The sequence below is a fragment of the Dipodomys spectabilis genome, unplaced genomic scaffold, assembly GCF_019054845.1.
Source record: "Dipodomys spectabilis isolate Male_0828 unplaced genomic scaffold, ASM1905484v1 ptg000147l, whole genome shotgun sequence".
Lineage (NCBI taxonomy): Eukaryota > Metazoa > Chordata > Mammalia > Rodentia > Heteromyidae > Dipodomys > Dipodomys spectabilis.
Genome location: NW_024870824.1, coordinates 4,565,733 through 4,584,522, shown reverse-complemented (window position 1 = coordinate 4,584,522; position 18,790 = coordinate 4,565,733). Strand labels below are relative to the sequence as shown.

Below are 18,790 nucleotides of genomic sequence, written 5' to 3'. Positions count from 1 at the left end.
CTGTATCAAATCATAAGGTAAGCAGCATACCCACTTACTGTCATGTGGAACCAGTGGTGGCATGAACTAAAATCTCTGAAATCTTGAGCCAAAATAAACCTTTCTCTTAAGTTAATCTTCTCAGAGTGAGGAAAAACTAACACAATTTGTGCCTTGAGGTATGTGCCTGCATGGGAAGGAGGGAAATTATGGTTAGATGGGTGTATTCCTCACCCTTGTGGACATTATGGAGGGAAGGAAGTATAGGAAAACTGAGGATGATTGAAATTAAAGAACTGTAATGGGTCATGGTTGTAGTGAGAGCACAGATTGAGGGGAACCATTGGAAGAGACAATAAAAAGCTAGTAGGCGGTCCTCAGCCTTGGGGGGGGGGAGAAAGCTAGTAGGGTCACCAAATTAGGTATCTTCACAGAGTCAGAGTGAATTGGCATGAATTAGGGAAAGAGGAATTGATAGTTGAGAGAAATAATCTTAAAATTAATTATACATTTCTATTCAAACAAATTCTAGAAGTAAGAAGAACTTCAGTTCCTTGGATCTGCTGTTGTATACTTCTGGGCAAGTTGTGTAATTATTTAGCATTTGTTTCTTCGTTTTACATCATAATTGTGATAGTTCTTATATCATAGATTAAGAGAACTCAATGAAGGAGTAATGGTAAAGTGTCTATCCAGTATTGCCTGGCATATAGTGAGACTTTAATATCTATTGCCACAACAGTCCATGGGTGAAAGAGTTATAGGGACCAGTAATACTCCACAGGGAACCAAAGATCCAACAGGAAACTACTTATGCTGAAAAATGACGTCCACCTGTAATCCTCCCTCTATCAGTGTAGATTGCTTGAGTGATAGGCCTTTGTTTATTGTCACTATACATAGAAATAGCTTAGTTTGTTGTTGTTGTTGTTATGTCCTTGGGGGCTTGGACTCTGGGCCTGGGTGCTGTCCCAGTGCTCTTCAGCTCAAGGCAAGCACTCTACTGCTTGAGCCACAGTGCCACTTCGGGTTTTCTAGTGGTTTATTGGAGATAAGAGTCTCACGGACTTTCCTGCCCCAGCTGGCTTTGAACCACAATCCTCAGATCTCAGCCTCCAGAGTTGCTAGGAGTACCAGGTGTGAGCCACCGGCGCCTGGCTGAGATAGCTTATTTTTTAAATGGTGTTTCATATCAGATTCTGAAACTTCAGTTATTCATATCAAGGAACAAATTATAGCAAGACTTTTTAATGTTGCTTAGAGAGGCTGAGATCTGTCACCAAGGCCAACAGGAAAAGCATAAATAGCTATCACCACAGTCTGGGACTTCTTGGACCACATGTGTGAATTATGTTGAGTCCTAAAACTCCCCAAGAATGAGATCTTTGTAGCTCCTGATAACCCTTACAGATAGTTCTCTTTCTATTCTCTCTATCAAGAGATTGTCTGGGTATATTGTGTTCTTTTGAGACTTTTTTTCAGTGTACACAGAACATTATTACACATAAATGTAGCATTCTTCAATTATTGAAAGGAGAATTTTACACCTAGTATAATAAGATGCACAAAGCTTCTTTAGATTTCTGTTTTTCTTCCATGTGAAACTAAAACATTTTATTTTTAAGTTTGTGCATTTACAGAAGTCTGTGCAGAAATGTCGAGGCAGAAGTTCTATGGGTCCCTGGTATAAGAGCTATTTTCTAAGCTTCTCCACTATGAGAAACTTCAAGTGAAAAACGTATCATCACAAGACATTTCCTATTTACTGAATAAGAAATCCTGGCAAGTTCATGAAATCAAGGTTTATCTCTTCCTGATCTACAATGATAGCCACACCATTTTCAAGGTGCTGAGCTGAACTCTAGGAGGCTCCTCAAGAACAGTTAATAAATGACCTTGAATTTAATATGTAATTTTGGAAGTTAGGCTATTGATTTACAGAATAGTATTAGAGCTTAAAAATCTAATTCTGTAACTGTTACCTAAGAAATTGATGAAATTGAGACATTATCAGCCAAGCTGGACAAAGGAAGTCCAGGGTGCTTAGCCAAGATTGTCAGAGAAGGAAGCATCTTCTATTTCTCCAGGTTGCATCAATTATTAAAATTGACAAGACTGAAAATGGAAGGGATATCTAACTACTTTCCTCTTATACCTAGGCAAAGGGTCAGAAAGAGAGAATTGTGATCATGACTCCTTAGTGATTGAGTATTTGAGATACAGTGTTTTAACCCTCCTGTGTTAGGTAGAATGTTAGGAAGCACAATGAGAAAACAGTGTGTTTCTATTTATTGTTATTTTCCTACAGAATAGGATCTAATCCAGCTTGTGAATATATATATATATATATATATATATATATATATATATATATATATATAAACTATAGCATGTATGTTTACAAGAAAGAAAAAAAGATGAGGGAAAAATTGTTGAATGATTTTCTTAGAAAATGGATAGCTTGAATGTTCAGAGAACATGCTATTTCTCCTTATAATCATCTGGGTTGGCAAGATGGTTGCACATCAAGTGTAATCCAAAAATGCCATTCTCTGATGACCAGCAACACCTGTTATAGTATTGGGATTTTTGTTGATTTCTTTCCCTATACCCTGGACAGATGACAAGGCTAGATAGCTTTTTTCTCTAATTTGCTCAGTGTTGTTTATTATGATAGAATATCTGAGACTGAATAAGTTAAAAAGAATACAGATACATTTTGGCTCCTAGTTCTAGAAGCTGAAGTCTGAGGTCAGGAAAGTGCACCTGGCAGGGACCTTGTATCAGATAACAGTAGTGGTCAAATGGGAGTTAGAGTGGTGGTTTTGTTTCACAATAACCTGAGGTTATAAATAAGAGCAGTGTGAATTCATTCATAAGCACGTCTATCACCTCTTAATGGTCATACTTTTTCTCAGTGTTATTATATTGGGGACCACTTTTTATATATATTTATATATATTATATTTATATATTCTACTTTTTCTCAGTGTTGCTATATTGGGGTCCTACTTTTTCTCAGTGTTGTTATATTGGGGACCACTTCAACAGGAGTTCAGGAGGGAACAAACCATGCCCAAACTATAGCATCCTTTGTGAATATTGATTTCTTAGCTGAGTATTGTTAAGTATTGGGCAATAATGATTTCAGTGTAGTGCTCACTTATAAAGGAGTTGGGATATTAAATTCTATATTGAAACTTAAAAATAGGCTAATTTACAGAGCAGTTTTGGTGATAAGAATGTGCTTTATACAAATAGAGTTTTATGGACTTTCCTGGTTGGTTTTGAACCAGGATTCTCATATCTCATCCTCCTGCTAGGATTATAAATGCAAGCCACTGGCACCTGCCTCTGTTTATTTAATTTGAGGATTTTTTTTCATAAATACATTGATCAATGGTTTTCTCTTCTGTGAAGTCTTCTTACACTCACTCTGCAGACTTGATTTTCTTTGTTATAATTTTATAATCCTTTATGTATTCACAGTATATACATTATTGCTTAGCTTACCACATGGTATCATATGTATATGTTTGTATGTCTCCTATTGGACTGTAAGTAATTCAAAGGATCCCCAGGATGGTGCCTGAAAAGATATATAAATACTATATATATAAGGAGTTTTTGAGGCATGTTAAAGTGAACAAATGAAGTATCATGTTAAATGAATGAATGAATGATATCTTAGTTTTGGAGCCTACCTTTTGAGGATTGTTGCCCCCATGACTAGTAATCTGAATGTTGTCCTTAAAGCTGGGATATTGTATTCATAGTTGAATTCTTCTCTTTTTCCTTTTAGGTTATAAAGCATCAGCATGATGTGTTTCACTAAGATCAGACATGTGTTATATTTGATTGCTCGTTGATAATGAGTGATGACAAGAGCTGTCATTGTATGGCTACTTTGGTTCCAAGGTCATATCTTTTCCTTGGTTGAACATAAGTGGATTTTGCATTTCAAGATCTTGGTTTAGGAAGCCTGATAGCTTGTGTTTATTATTTGTGTTCTGGAGCATTTATCATTGTCTTACCTCTGTAACCCTGGTTTCCACGTTGATCAAATGAGATTTGTGTGTGGCAAGCTCCAGATTGATGTTTAGCATATCTGATGTGCAGTGAATTGATTGAATGGCCTTTGAATCTTGCCTCTTTTACTTGTTGCAAAATTGTAATTTCTAATTCATCTCAGAAACTTCATTACATTTTCTAACCTCACAGATTAATTACTCATGAAAGGAAATTTATTTTAAAATGGTGTTATTATGTTATTAATGTGTTTTTTTTCTGATAGGCTAAACCAGTTTTTCCTATTCCTGTGAGCCTCATGCTTCCTTCTTATTATCCTGGCTTTTTCAATGTTTGAAAAAAAATTCTGGAGACAGAAAAAGAAAAGTGACCTAGTATGTGCACATATTTGTATATCATATTATGACATTAATATAGATTAGGTAGCCTTTTAAAGTCCTTTAATTTGTTCCTTTGTAGTTTCAAGACAAGATTAGACAGCTTATTATGACCAGAGGCCTCTACCCTTTCTTCTTTTCTTGCTAAAGTACTTTTTGAGTTGAGTACAGTGTGTAAATGTGGTATAAGGCCTGAAACTAAGTCCCAGTATTGTGATAGCTTTGACATCTGGGGAAAAGCTGGAGAAGCTCTAATATCCCATTTTTAAGTCCCCTATATATTTGCTGAACAGCCCTTCAAGTTGCTGTTAGCTTGTACCTTGATCAAGAAGAAAGGAAACCAGCTGACCTATGTATCTGCTGAACTCTGAGATCATAAATGGGGGTTGTGACAATTATGCAGTAATAGAAATCTAATACAAGTGTTAATTGGTATTTATGTTTGTTCCCTTTGGTATTTCTCATCTTTGAAGAAATATGAGTATAGCTAAACTTTTTTTTTTTGTTTTTGGTCGGTCGTGGGTCCTGAACTCTGAGTCTCAGCTCTTCAGCTCATGGCTAGTGTTCTACCACTTGAGCCACAGCACCACTTCTGGCTTTTTCTGCTTATGTGGTGCTGAGGAATCGAACCCAGGGCCTCATGCATGCAAAGCAAGCACTCTACCACTGAGCCACTTCCCAGCCCCTAGCTAAACCTTTTTATTTAACATAAATGATAAGAAATAGTCCATCTACCTAATGTTTCTTTTTTCTTTTTTTTCTTTTTTTTTGTTGGCCATGGGGCTTGACCACAGGGCCTAGGTGCTCTCCTGAGCTTTTTTGCTCAAGGCTAGTGCTCTGCCACTTTGAGCCATAGTGACACTTCCAGTTTTCTGGTGGTTAATTGGAGATAAGAGTCTCTCATTACCTGATTCATGTAACTATAGCCTTTTTGTATATCAACTTTACAATAGCAATTAAAAATAAATAAAATAAAGCCCCCCCCCAATAAAAAGAGACTCTCACAGACTTTCTTGCCCAGGCAGGCTTTGAACCATGATCCTTAGATGTCAGCCTCTTGAGTGGCTAGAAATACATGTGTGAGCCGGGCATCAGTGGTCACGCCTGTAATCCTGGCTACTCAGGAGGCTGAGATCTGAGGATCTCGGTTCAAAACCAGGAGGGACAGGAAAGTCCATGAGACTCTTATCTCCAATAAACCACTAGAAAACTGGAAGTGGTGCTGTGGTTCAAATGGTAGAGCACTTGCCTTGAGCTGAAGAGCTCAGGGACAGTGCCCAAGCCCAGAGTTCAAGCCCCATGACTGACCAAGAAAGAAAGAAAGAAAGAAGGGAAGGAAGGAAGGAAGGAAGGAAGGAAGGAAGGAAGGAAGGAAGGAAGGAAAGACAGACATGCGTTGAGGCACCACTGTCTGGTTCTAATGTTTTTATTTTGTGGGAAGAACCCTTACTTGTATGTACACCGAGAAATTAGTCTTCTCTGTGTCATACAACTTAATATTTAGGTTGATTTAGCTCTGTGTGAGTAAGCCAGTTTTCCTATGAAGCTCTATTTTAACATTAAAACCATATCTTTTAGTCATTGTGGAATACATAAGCACTTCCCTGACTACAGCCCATGCTTCAGATACCTTTGCTGTTGCAGAAGTTAGTGCATCATCACAAGAAAGGTTGAACACCAGTACAGTGAACATTGTGTTCAAATGGATACATTTGTATAGAATGTTTACTTCAATTTGTCAGCATTGGAAGATTGCAATAGCCATTTGAGTGATAGATAGTTACAGTTACATATACAAAGAAAGTGTAGGGCTGTAGTTAAAATGAGTTAGGATGTACACTTAGTATGAATTTTTGTTTTGTGTTATTAGGAATAAAAGGTAAAGGGATTGAATAAAGTATTAGAACTATTTATAAGTACTGCTGCTTTGACCCGACAGAACAATAATTTCTGCCCTTAATTCAGAAGAAAGGAAGGGAGAACCAGGAAGGCAAGTTCTTTAGGACTTCTTTTGCAGTACTTATTCCTGACTAGGACTGTCAGACTGTGTGAGAATGATTTCAATGGGCTAATGTGAGAATTGTGGGATTGAGGTGGCTTGGGGGAGGCCACTCCTCTGTTTTCCCTGCTGTGAGAATCACTCTTTACACAGGAACATGAGAATGTGGAAACTGGGTAGCTTGTTTCTTGGGGTTTCCCATATTTATTTAGGAAAGCAGTGAAGAGGATTTTTGTCTCTGGACACCTCAGGTCCTCTAGAGCACCCCCTCAGAGCCTTTCACTGTGTACTTTCACTCTTGGTACTTTCTCTGTGCTTCTGTGGCTTCTTCCTGTTTCTCTTACAGTGGAAGAGATGAATCTGAAGACTTGTATCTTCTCTTTCTTTTATTGATTTTTATGTCACAAAAGTGACACAAAAGAAAATTTCTCCCCAGAGTCTAGAATTCTCTCATTCATACTTGAAATTATATTCACTGAAGATCAGTTTGAGTTAATAAACCAATATCTTAGACTAGCTAAAGGCAATGATCAAGAATGACCTTCATACTTCAATAATAATCATCTGTATGTTTTTGTAAATACATATGGTAAATAAAGTCTTTTACTTAGTAAGTACTTAAATGTCACTTAAATATTATTTTGCAAATATTCTTTTGGTAAAGGTCAATGACAAGCAACTAGTTTGTATAATTACCTCTTTTCCCCCCCCTCATTTAGTATTGGCTGGATCCTGCAAAAACGCTTGCTGAACACAAGGAACTGATCAACAGTAGGTATTTAATTTTAATTTTGTTAAAGGGTGGCTTGAAAGTGATAAAATACCCATGTGTAGTTGGGTGCAGAAACAAACTTTCATATTAGAGAGGAAGAACCAGTACTGGAGTGCTAACACATGAGAATGGGTGTTGTATGCATTGCCAGCCTGCTCCAAATTCTGAGTCAGTTTTACTTTAATCACACGCTCAGTAGATTTATTAAATGTTTCTTTATCTATTGGGGATAGAACTCAGGACTTCTCAGGACTTTGCATATGCTAGGCCCTGAACTATGCCTCAGCCTTTTGTTTTTATTTGTCTTTGAGAGAAAGTCTCACTAACTTTGCCTGGGCTCACCTTGACCTCATGATCCTCTGATTTCCACCTTCCAAGAAGGTAGGCTTAGGCATAGGCTGCCATGTCCAGCTTTGAGCAGATCTTAATATTATATTCAACTTATTTTAGTGATTACATCTTCCCTTGATTTTTCTCTACTCATGTCTTTAACATTTAGCCTTCAAACAGAAAAAGCAGAGAAGCATAGATTTTTTAAATAAAGAAGATGAGTTCTCAGCTTTGAAAAAAATGTCTTGGGTTATAGAGTGGTTTTGTTATTCATGCCACTCAGTTTCAGTTTGTGAAGTTATTAAGGGGTGCCCTTGTAATTTAAAAAATTACTATTATGGGAGGAGTGGAGAGGGGAAGAGAGAGAATGCAAGAGTGCACAAGCATCCATTGTCAGGCTTTAGCTAGTGCTTATCAGTATGAATTTACTCAATATAATTAATTATGTATTCCTTAAATCTTAATTTCAGAGTTTTTAAATTTATGATATGCACATATACACACAACCATACAAACACATTTCTTAAGTATATAAAAGAATAGTACTTTAAAAGTAGTTTCTTTTAATTATGATAAAATATACATCATGTAAAACTGACCATTTTAACCATCCTTGTGTAAATTGACATTCACATTATTGTGCAACCATCACCTCATCCATATACTAAGTTTTTCATTGTCCCAAACTGAAACTCTGTTTCACGAAGCCATTGTGTTTAGATGTGTGCATTAATGTTAATCAGAACCCAGAGGCCCTGAGTGGAGTCAGCATTTTTGAGTGCCTGAGTTGGTAACACTGGTTGTGTGAAGCTTAGCACTGCAGCCATGCTTCAGAAGGGAGTGGGAAGCCAGGACTTGCAAACCCATCAGAAACAAGCTGTGCTTCTCAAACATCACCATCCCATTCATCTTTCATTTCTTCCACCTCTGTGGTATAAACCACTGGAGTTTGCAAATTATAGTTACAACCCCTTTAAACCAGTTTAAAAAATACCAGATGGAAAGTTAAAAAAATCTCAGGAATGCTTATTTTAAATTATACTTAGGTTTCTCCTATAAGAAAAAAGTAGAGCTTTCTATTAAAGTATAAAGTAAATTATTTTAAGATGCATTATTAAAAACCTACCTGCACACACTTCAAGTCTACCTACTGTAAAATATTCAAATCGTACTCTAAAGGGCTTCCCCCCCCAAAATATGATATTGTTAAATATTTGATGTATAATAGGAATAAAACACTATCACAATTGGCTGGGCGCTGGTGGTCCACATTGCTATAATTCTAGCTATTCAGGGGATTGAAATCTGTGGATCATGGTTCAAAGCCAGCACACGCAGCAAAGTCCATGAGAATTATTCAGCAAGAAGTTAGAAGTGCAAATGTTGCTCAAGTGAGAGTACCAGGTATGAACAAAAAAGCAAACAAGAGCTTTGGAGTCTGAGTTCAAGCCTTAGTACCAGAACACAAACAACACTATCACAATTAAAGAAACAGAATCATGCAAGAATGTGTGTATTCCATCTCTTAAAAGTCTGAACCCCTCTGTACATCACTTTGACAATAAAAATAATCTGATGAATAGTGAAGAAACATGGATCTACAGTAGAGTTGGCAGGAGCAATATCTGTAAGAACAACAGAACATTGCTGTAGCCAAGTCTTGATGTATTTATCCTTAAATGAAATAGAAGTTCATTATTATCATTTAAAGACTGGAAATTAATCTTCATAAAAGTCAGATATAGGCCACTCCCAGTTTCTGACTTTTTGTTAAGATAAAACTATATTAGCTTTATTTTGCGTTTTTTTTCTTTAATGTTGATTCTGTAGAAAGACATTGACTTAATAATAATTTAATAATTTGCTTAATCAGCAACTGGTTTTTATAGTCTTAAACTAGGAAGCCAAAAGTATCTGGCCCGATATATTCTTGCCCCTAATCATTTTTCTAGGCTCTGATTGCTCTAGCAGAATGGCACAGATGATGTGTTTGCTCACTCTGTACTTTCTCTTGTTTTCCCTAAGGGGCCCAATATACTAGGACGGAAATGTCTAGCTTCTTTTTTTGTTAGTTTATAGTTTGTTTGTTTGTTTTTGCTGGTCCTGGCGCTTGAACTCTGGACCTCCATGCTGTCCCTGACCTCCTTTTGCTCAAGGCTAGAACTCTACCACTTGAACCATATCTCTACTTCTGCCCTTTTGGTGGTTCTTCGAGATAAGAGCCTCACAGACTTTTCTGTCTGGGCTGGCTTTGAATTTCAGTCCTCAGATTCCAGTAACATGAACCATTGGCACTCCGCTTATTTTTTTTTAGTATTATTACCTTTAAGTAGTTGTACAAAGGAGTTGACATTTAACAAAGCAGTTTATAAATACAATATATCTTTTTAAAAAATATGTTTTTTATTGTAAAAAATAGTGTATAGAGGGGTTACAGTTACATGAGTAAGATAATGAGTACATTTCCTATCAAGCATTGTTACCTCCTCTGTTTTTCCCCCACCATCCGTTCCCTCCTCACCTCCTCAACCCCTCCTCCCCTCCCTCCCCCACAAGTTGTAAAGTTCGTATTCAACACAGTGTCTTATTGTTACAATGGGTCAACCTGTATCCCTATTTGAGCATTTTTTTTTTCCCTTCCCCTCCTCAAATTAGAAAAGTGTATATACAAGATGCAGGGCACCCGAATTAAATACAGTGTAAACAGGGATTATATGGTGGGGGAGGAACATACCAAAGAAACAAAAAAAAAATCACATAGTACGTTATAAGTATATTAAAAACAATAGCAAGAAAGAAAAAAACCACTTGTGTCTCTGTCTTGGGGTTCATTTTGCTTAGCATCATCTTATATGGTCATATGTGTGTAGCTTTTGACCTTTTCTGCTTGTCCTAGACACATACTAGTTAATACAAATACAATGTATCTTGATCAATGTCTTTCAGCATTCTCAACCATCCCTCCCCTTTCTACTCCTTTCCTTGTTCTTCTTAATTTTGTGAGATATACATTGTTTTCTTGATTGCATTCTCCTGCTCTTCTCCTCTTCATTCATCAACCTCTTTTTTCTTGACCCCATACCAACTCCTTTGAGTTCCTACTTCCTGACGTTTTATTTTGCTGAACTTTGATTTTGGCTTTCTAAGGTATTACACTATTCGAGATCTCCTTTGAATCAGTTAAACCATTTATATATATTTACATACCACCCAGCATATTTACTTATGAGTTTGTAAGCTAAATCTAGTTCCACATATAAGGGAAAACATGGTCCTTTGTCTCTTTGGGCCTAACTTCACTTCTGAAATTTTAAACAAGTTTCTTAATTTCTTGGAGCTTCGCTGTTAACCAGGTTGTCTTTCAAAATCAAATGTTTATGAAACACTTTCACTCATTATTGAATGCTATCAGATGACAACGGTAGTTTATATATACACAAGCCACTTGGTATGTGAGTGGTAAATGGTTCAGTTGAGTTGAAAGTTATTAAAAAAATTAAACCCACACTGAATATTTTTCATTTTGTATTTTTTTCAAACTTCTGCTTACCTGCTCATCACTGAGCCCATTTGAAATGGTGTTTGGTGAATAGGCTGTAATCTGCCATGTTGCAGAGAATAAAAGCAGCTCTGGAGGCTAGGAGACCTCTTGCCTTTGTGCAGTGTTTCTGCAGCATCTGTGCATGTCCCCGCCCCCTAAGTGCCAACCCCTGCTGCCTGCAGGCACAAGAGGCTCCATCTGCTCTGGATCACAGAGCTTGATTGACTTGACGGGATCAGCCCAGCATGGACTTCCTGCATCTTCTAAATATTTAATAGTCTATCCTCCTTGACATCTATGTTCTGGGATAGAGGTATATTTATCAGAAATATTCACACAGTGGTAAAATAAATATAAAGATCAAACCAATGGCAGCAACTCCCAGGATAAAAAATTAGAGCAAGGTGTTTAATATTTTGTTTCAAATTGCACTTGCATAAGAAGTTCCTTACTCAAGAAGGCATCAATTAAAGAGAAGGGCTGGCACTCAATGTGTGCTGGGAACATGACTTGGGGAGATTGTCAACATAAGCATGTGTATGTAATAATAATAATAATAATAAATAAAATTAGTTTATTATAAATACATTACTTGTTCTAGTTTCTGTTCCTCTAAATTTGTGTCTTTTATTTCTTAGAAATAAGACTATATCAGAGATACTTTATGAGTTACCAAGCATAAGATACTTACCCTAAAATGCATTCTTTTTGTTTGTGTGCTGGTCCTGGTTCTGGGGCTTGAACTCAGGGCTTGGGCACTGTCCTTGAGCTTTTTTGCTCAAGGCTAGCATTCTACCAGTTGAGCTACAGCTATACTTCTGGCCTTTTGGTGGTTAATTGGAGATAAGAGTCTCACAGACTTTCCTGCTTGGGCTATCTTTGAACCAAAATCCTCACATCTTACCCTCCTTTTTCGCTTGGATTATAGGTGTGAGCCACTGGCGTCCGGCTGCATTCTTAACCTTATAAACATTATTAATAGGGAAAACTTTGGCTGAGAAATGAAAACCCTCAGAACTAAATTGTGACTGCCTATCGGTGTGTTGTTAAAAAAGCTCCCTTTCAAACAGATTATGTTAGATATAGTTATTGCTAACTTGGAAGTACAGTTCTAAAAATTGCGCAGGTCACATTCATGTTCTCAGAAATAAAATGTTTTTAGTAAAAGTGTAAAGGAAATTAGTTGCCATCAAGGAACTGTTGTCCTGAACATTGTATTTAATACTTTATTTTATGTTTACCCACATATGTATAATTCCAGGCTTTATTTACGAAGTTTTAATTTTGTTTTTGTTATTTATGGACTTAGTTCTTCTGTTTATGAAAGACTAATGAGATGAAAAAAATTGCTATTCTGAAGAATGGCCTATAGACACATGAAGAAATGCTCAACCTCTCTAGCCATAAAAGAAATGCAAATCAAAACAACATTGAGATTTCACCTCAACCCAGTTAGAATGGCTAGAATAAGAACTCTAATAAAAACAGATGCTGGAGGGCATGTGGCCAAAAGGGAACCCTACTGCATTGTTGGTGGGAGTGTAAACTTGTTCAACCACTTTGGAAAGCAGTATGGAGGTTCCCTATGATGCAGCAATCCCACTTTTGGGCATTTACCCAAATGATCACAAATAGGACCATACTAAAGCTGCCAGCACAACTATGTTTATTGCAGCATTATTTACCATAGCTAAGATATGGAACCAACCCAGATGCCCCTCAATAGATGAAGGGATCAAGAAAATGTGGTCTATATACACAATGGAATTCTATGCCTCCAGCAGAAAGACTAACATTACTCCCATTTGTGAGAAAATGGAAAGACTTGAAGAAAATTATATTAAGTGAAATTAGCCAGGCCCAAAGAAACATAGGTCCCATGGTTTCCCTTATTTGCAATAACTAGTATATGTCTGGGGCAAGCAGAAAAGGTCAGATTAGATGATGTTAAGCAAAATGAACCTCAAGATAAGGACACAACTGTTTTTTTCTTCCTTGCTATTGTTTCTAACGTATTTATAATGTACCATGTGATTTTTTTTTTGTTGCTTTGTATGTCCCTCCCCCATGGTATAACCCCTGTTTTCACTGTATTTGATGGTGGTATAATTTGGGGAGGGGAAGGGAAAAAACAAAATGTTTAAATAAGGATACAGATTGACCCATTGCAACAATGAGATATTAAGATACTATGTCGAAAAATGAACTTTACAATTTAGGAGGGGGAAGGGTGGCGGGGGTTGGTGTAGTTGAGGAGGTGGGAGGGACGGGATGGTAGGGGAAAAACAAAGGAGGAGACAAAAATGCTGGATAAGAAATGTACTCATTATCTTGTTCATGTAACTGTAACCCCTCTGTATAGTATTTTCACAATAAAAACTTAATTAAAAATTTCCTATTCTGTTACAAGAATATATTTTTAATGTAGAAAAGTTTCAAAATGAAGGAATTATTGTTTAATCCTATCACATAGCTTCACTGATGATTTTTTTCTCTTAAAAAAGATATCTATGAACTTGGCACTGGTGCTCATGTCTGTAACCCTACTTATTTTGGGAGGCTGAGATCATAGATTGAGGTGTAAGGCTACTTACAGCTGAAAAATCTAAGAGACTTCATCTCCAATTTACTAGGAAATGATTGACTGGATGTATGGCTCAAGTGGTAGAGCATCAGCTGTGAGCAAGAAAGTCAAGCAACAGGTGTATATATATATACACACACACACACACACACATATACACATACATACATACACATACACATACATATATATGTATATATGAATTCTATGCCTCCATCAGAAAGAATGACATTGCCCCATTTTTTAGGAAATGGAAAGACTTAGAAAAAAATTATATTAAGTGAAGTAAGCCAGGCCCCAAGAAACATAGGTCCCATGGTTTCCCATATTTGCAATAACTTGTATAAGTCTAGGACAAGCACAAAAGGTCAAAAGCTATGTACATATGACCATATAAGATGATGTTAACTGAAATGAACCCCAAGACAGGGACATAAGTGTTTTTTTTCTTTCTTGTATTGTTTTTAATGTACTTATAATGTACTATGTGATTTTTTTTTTTTTGTTTCTTTGGTATGTTCTTCCCTCATGGTATAACCCCTGTTTTCACTGTTTTTGATTCTGGTGCCCTGCATCTTGTATATACACTTTTCTAATTTGGGGAGGGGAAGGGAAAAACAAAATGCTTAAATAGGGATCCAGGTTGACCCATTGTAACCATGAGATATACGAGACACTATATTGAAAATGAACTTTACAGCTTGTGGGGGGGAGGGAGGGAAGAGCTGGGGAGGTGGGGAGAGAAGGGATGGTGGGGGAAAAACAAAGGAGGAGGTAACAATGCTTGATAGTAAATGTACTCATTATCTTACTCATGTAACTAACCCCTGTGTACACTAGTTTTACAATTAAAAAAATATTAAAAAAGAAGAAAGTCAAGCAACAATATGAGCAACTAAATTCAAGCCCCAGAACTTGTACCCCTGTGTACACACACACACACACACACACACAGAGAAAGGGTATCCATTGTAAGTTCTAACTAATCAGTTTAAAAAAAAGAAAGTTTATTAATCACTGTGCTCAAAGTTAGCCCTTACTTATAATTGCTGTGTATTCCTTCAGGAAAAACAACAACATATATTAATATTATCCTTTTTCACAAAATAAATTCTATTTCTGCACTTGAGAACATAGACCAAACAGCTGTCCCTCTGTGTGGTTAAATACTTGCATGTTATCATTCCTCCGGCCTATGATGACTTATGACTTAGTTGACTTATCCACCATCAGGTTGATGATCCACTTGACGATAAATATTTGTTTCCAGAGTTTTACAAAGAAGTTTTTTAAGAATGAAAAAACTTTACATGTATAAAATATTACAATGACCCCCCCTTATACAACTATAAGATACTAATAAAATGTTTTTTTAGAAAAATTTTCTTAATTGAAATTATAGGCAAATGGTTTTAAAAAATAGTATACTTAGTTTGTCACTACTCTTCTTCATTATGGAAAAAAACATCTCTCACTAAATTGCAATTAGTGGGAAGTAAACAAAAAATTGTGTGGTCTCATCAATCAGATACAAGAGCCAGCATCATTCTGTCTTGTCCCTGTATTGTCTGTTCATAGATGCTGATTTTGTCACTATGTCTGCTTGTCTTTAGAAATTCTTAGTGCAATTCTTTTTTCCCAACATTTAAATTTTTTTCTTTAGTTGTACAGAGGCATTACCATTCAACAAAGAAATTTATGAATATAACGTCTCTTGATCAGAGCTGCTTCTTTTAACATTCTCATCCACCCCTTTCCCCCCATTCTTTTCCCCCACTCTTTCCCCCACCCTTTCCATAGTGCAAATCTTAATAGTTATATAATGTTAAGACACTATTTTGACCATATTGTGAATTGTAATTAACTTCTATTTCTTATTTTAGCTGGGCCTCCATATACTTTGTATTTTGGTATCAAATTCTATGCTGATGATCCATGTAAACTGAAAGAAGAAATAACCAGGTATGGTAATAACTTAGTTTTTGAACAAATACTTGAATGGTATATATAGAAGAACTTAGAACTTATTGTAAATGAATTAAAAACTGGAGTCAAAATTTGTTGTGCATTTACCTGTACTTTGCTATTGATCTCGTAGAGGATTAAAGGCAGCCTATGGTAGTCTCTAGTCCCTCTTTCAATCTTTCAGACTTCCTTTTGTCTTCATTTTGGACTGCATGGGGAGGGGTGAATGATAGGTGGGCTCACTGGGCCTTTTCCAAATGCCATGTTAAGCCTCATTTTCCTGTGTAGATGTTCACTGTTACATTATTATTGTGCATCTGAAAAAGAGAGATTCCACTCAGACTTTCCTGGAGCACACCTCTCTGGGAGAAGATGTTTGGAGAGTCGTGATGTTTACAACTAGAGCCTCTTGGGAGGAAAAAGTGAAAATGGTGTAAAAATACTTTCTTAAGATTAAAGGATTGTAAAGGAATAACAGTTTACTAAAATGCAGCAAAATCCCATCATGTTGAGGTTGTCAGTAATCTTTTTGTGATTCGTGTCTTGAAGTCTAAAATTGGAGATGTATCTGTCCCACAAGTCTTTTGTAAGCCTTACATAGAATAATGTACTTGAAGTTTTTATAGCAGGGTTTGGTGCAAAGAAACTGCTTCATGAATATTAATATTTACTATTGCATCTCATCTTTGTCTTGACAGTACAATAGAATTACATTTTAAATGGGGTTAGATTAAAAAAATATTTGCATTAAAGTTAAGAAGGGAGGAAAGAGACTAATGGCTTATACTATATACTTTACCACTGTTCATAATGTATTTATAATGAATAGAAATTTCTCTTTAGAATCTCCTAATGGTTCATCTGTACAATTCATGATTTTGAACATAATGTAAATCTCTACAATATGTTTAAGGTAGTCAGTTTTTCAAGTATTAGAACAGAGAAGAACCAGGTGATATATTTGGCTTACAAATAGTGGCTATGACTTATAATTTATTCTGCTTTTGCCCTAAACATATAGTTGAACTTAAGTAAGTTAAATGTGCTTTTACCATCTAAATTATTTTTTTCCTTCTGCATGATGTTTCATGCCTTTTTTTTTTAACCATGCCTTTGTAGATGGCTCTCTGGATTGTTACCTTTTTTAAAAATATTAAAGCAGATTTTTGGTATCTGTGTATATATAGTTCCAAGGAGGGTGCTCTTGAGGAAAAACTGTAAAGTGTCAGGATACACAGAATTCAGTATTTTAAAATCACTCAGTTTATCTTTACTAGGTTTGAACATTTATAACTTGAAAAACATGGGGTAGGCTACATTAGTGCCACAAAAAATATTCTAATACAGTTCACCGAAAGCTACCCTATTTCTTTTATTTGGTTGTGGGGCTTGAACTTTGACGCTATCCCTCAGTTCTGCAGCTCAAGGTGAGTGCGCTACCACTTGAGCCACACCGCCACTTCCAAAGCTATCCTATTTCATGCTCTGTACTTTTTTTTTTTTTTTTTTTTTTTCTTGCTGGTCCTGGGGCTTTAAACTCAGGGCCTGAGCACTGTTCCTGAGCATCTTTGTGCTCAAATTCCTGAGCCTCTTTGTGTTCAAGGCTAGCGCTCTACCACTTGAGCCATGGTACCACTTCTTACTTTTTCTGACTAGTTTATTGGAGATAAGAGTCTCATGGACTTTCTTGTCCTGGCTAGCTTTGAACTGCGATCCTCAGATCGCAGCCTTCTGAGTAGCTAGGATTACAGGCATGTGCCACTGGTGTCTCTTTATTTTGAATACTTACTACACATGTATGATTCCCATTGAGCTCCTGCTAAAGACAGGCTGTCTTTCAACACATCTAAAAATCTTCATTTTTATCACTTTAGTTAAGCTAATTCATTTTTACCTTGCTTTCCCTTGCTTTGGAGGCACCATTTGTTTCTTGGGAAACATTTATTCACAAATTTAAGGACAGGAAAATTCAGCAGATTACACAGTGATTGAAGTAGAGTTAATGGTAATGTGGAATTTATAGAAAGCTTCTAGCTGTGTAATGTGTGTAGGAATTAAAAGTTTCTGTTTTTGAAATTTTTTGATTTTTAGTAATTGGGGTTTTTTTTCCAACCATGCTTGGTTTAAACTCCATGCAACAAACCTGCAAGTCAGGTGAGATTCCTGTAACATAATGTTTCTGTGAATCTTCTTATGCGCATATAAGGTCCTATTTTTAATATCAGTATGTATTGTTATAATTAAGAAGTTGATGTTAGTGGAATGAACCCCAAGATAAGTATTCAAATTTTTGTTTGTTTTTTTTTCCTTTCATACGATTGTTTCTATCATATTTATAAGATGATTTCTATGTTGCTTTGTATGTCCCTCCCCCACAGTATAACCCATACTTTCACTGTATTTGATGTTGGTATAAATTGTGGAGGGGAAGGGAAAAAAACAAATCGTTTAACTAGGAATACAGGTGGACCCATTGCAACAATGAGATGTACAAGTCGTTATGTCAAAAAACGAACTTAACAACTTTGGTTGGGGGTGGGGGGAGGGTTGGGTGGGGGGAAGGGAGGAGTATGGGAAGAGATGGGAAGGGGAAACAATGAGGAGGCAACAATGCTTGATAAGAAATGTACTCGTCATCTTCCCCTTGTACGGTAGTCTCACAATTAAAAAAAAGAAGTTGTACAAAGGGATTACAATTCCACAAGTTATATAATGAATGCAATGTTTCTTAGACAGTGTCACCCTTTCCTTTCCTTTGTTTTCCCCCATTTTGTCCCTTCTGTCCCTGCCCTCAAACTGCATAGGTCATTTTTTAAATAGTGTATATTATCTACAATCAGAACATTAGCTCACGTTTTTCCTGCATTCCTATGTTCCCTTTTTACCTCACCTCCCCCCAAAACCCTAAATCAACAAAATATATGTTTCCATTTCCTAAAGTAAATAGCCCTTTAGATGTTCAGAGAAGTTACACCTTTGGGTTCCTCCCCGGAGTGTATACTCCTATAGTCAGTGTGTTTGTGTGTAAATGCCTATAGCTCCGTATAAGTTATCTTGTCCATTGTATTTTAGATCTAGCTTCCACATGTGTGAGAAAGCATGGGCCATTTTTCTCTTACTGAGCTTGGCTCACTTCACTTAGCCTAATTGGTTCTAGGTCCATTCATTTCACTGCAAATGACATATTATTCTTTCTAATGGATGAGTAAAATTC

At 36.4% G+C, this 18,790-nt stretch overlaps 1 protein-coding gene across 4 annotated transcripts in view; it reads left to right on the top strand.

The window, feature by feature from the left end:
* The window catches only part of Epb41l4a (erythrocyte membrane protein band 4.1 like 4A), a 238,135-nt gene that overhangs the window by 106,923 nt on the left and 112,422 nt on the right, over positions 1-18,790 (top strand). For all 4 annotated transcript variants that reach the window (XM_042692096.1, XM_042692095.1, XM_042692094.1 and 1 more), the window contains 2 exons: positions 7,104-7,155; positions 15,495-15,573. In XM_042692096.1, coding sequence (XP_042548030.1) covers positions 7,104-7,155; positions 15,495-15,573 — 131 coding nt within the window. The remainder of the gene's footprint in view (positions 1-7,103; positions 7,156-15,494; positions 15,574-18,790) is intronic.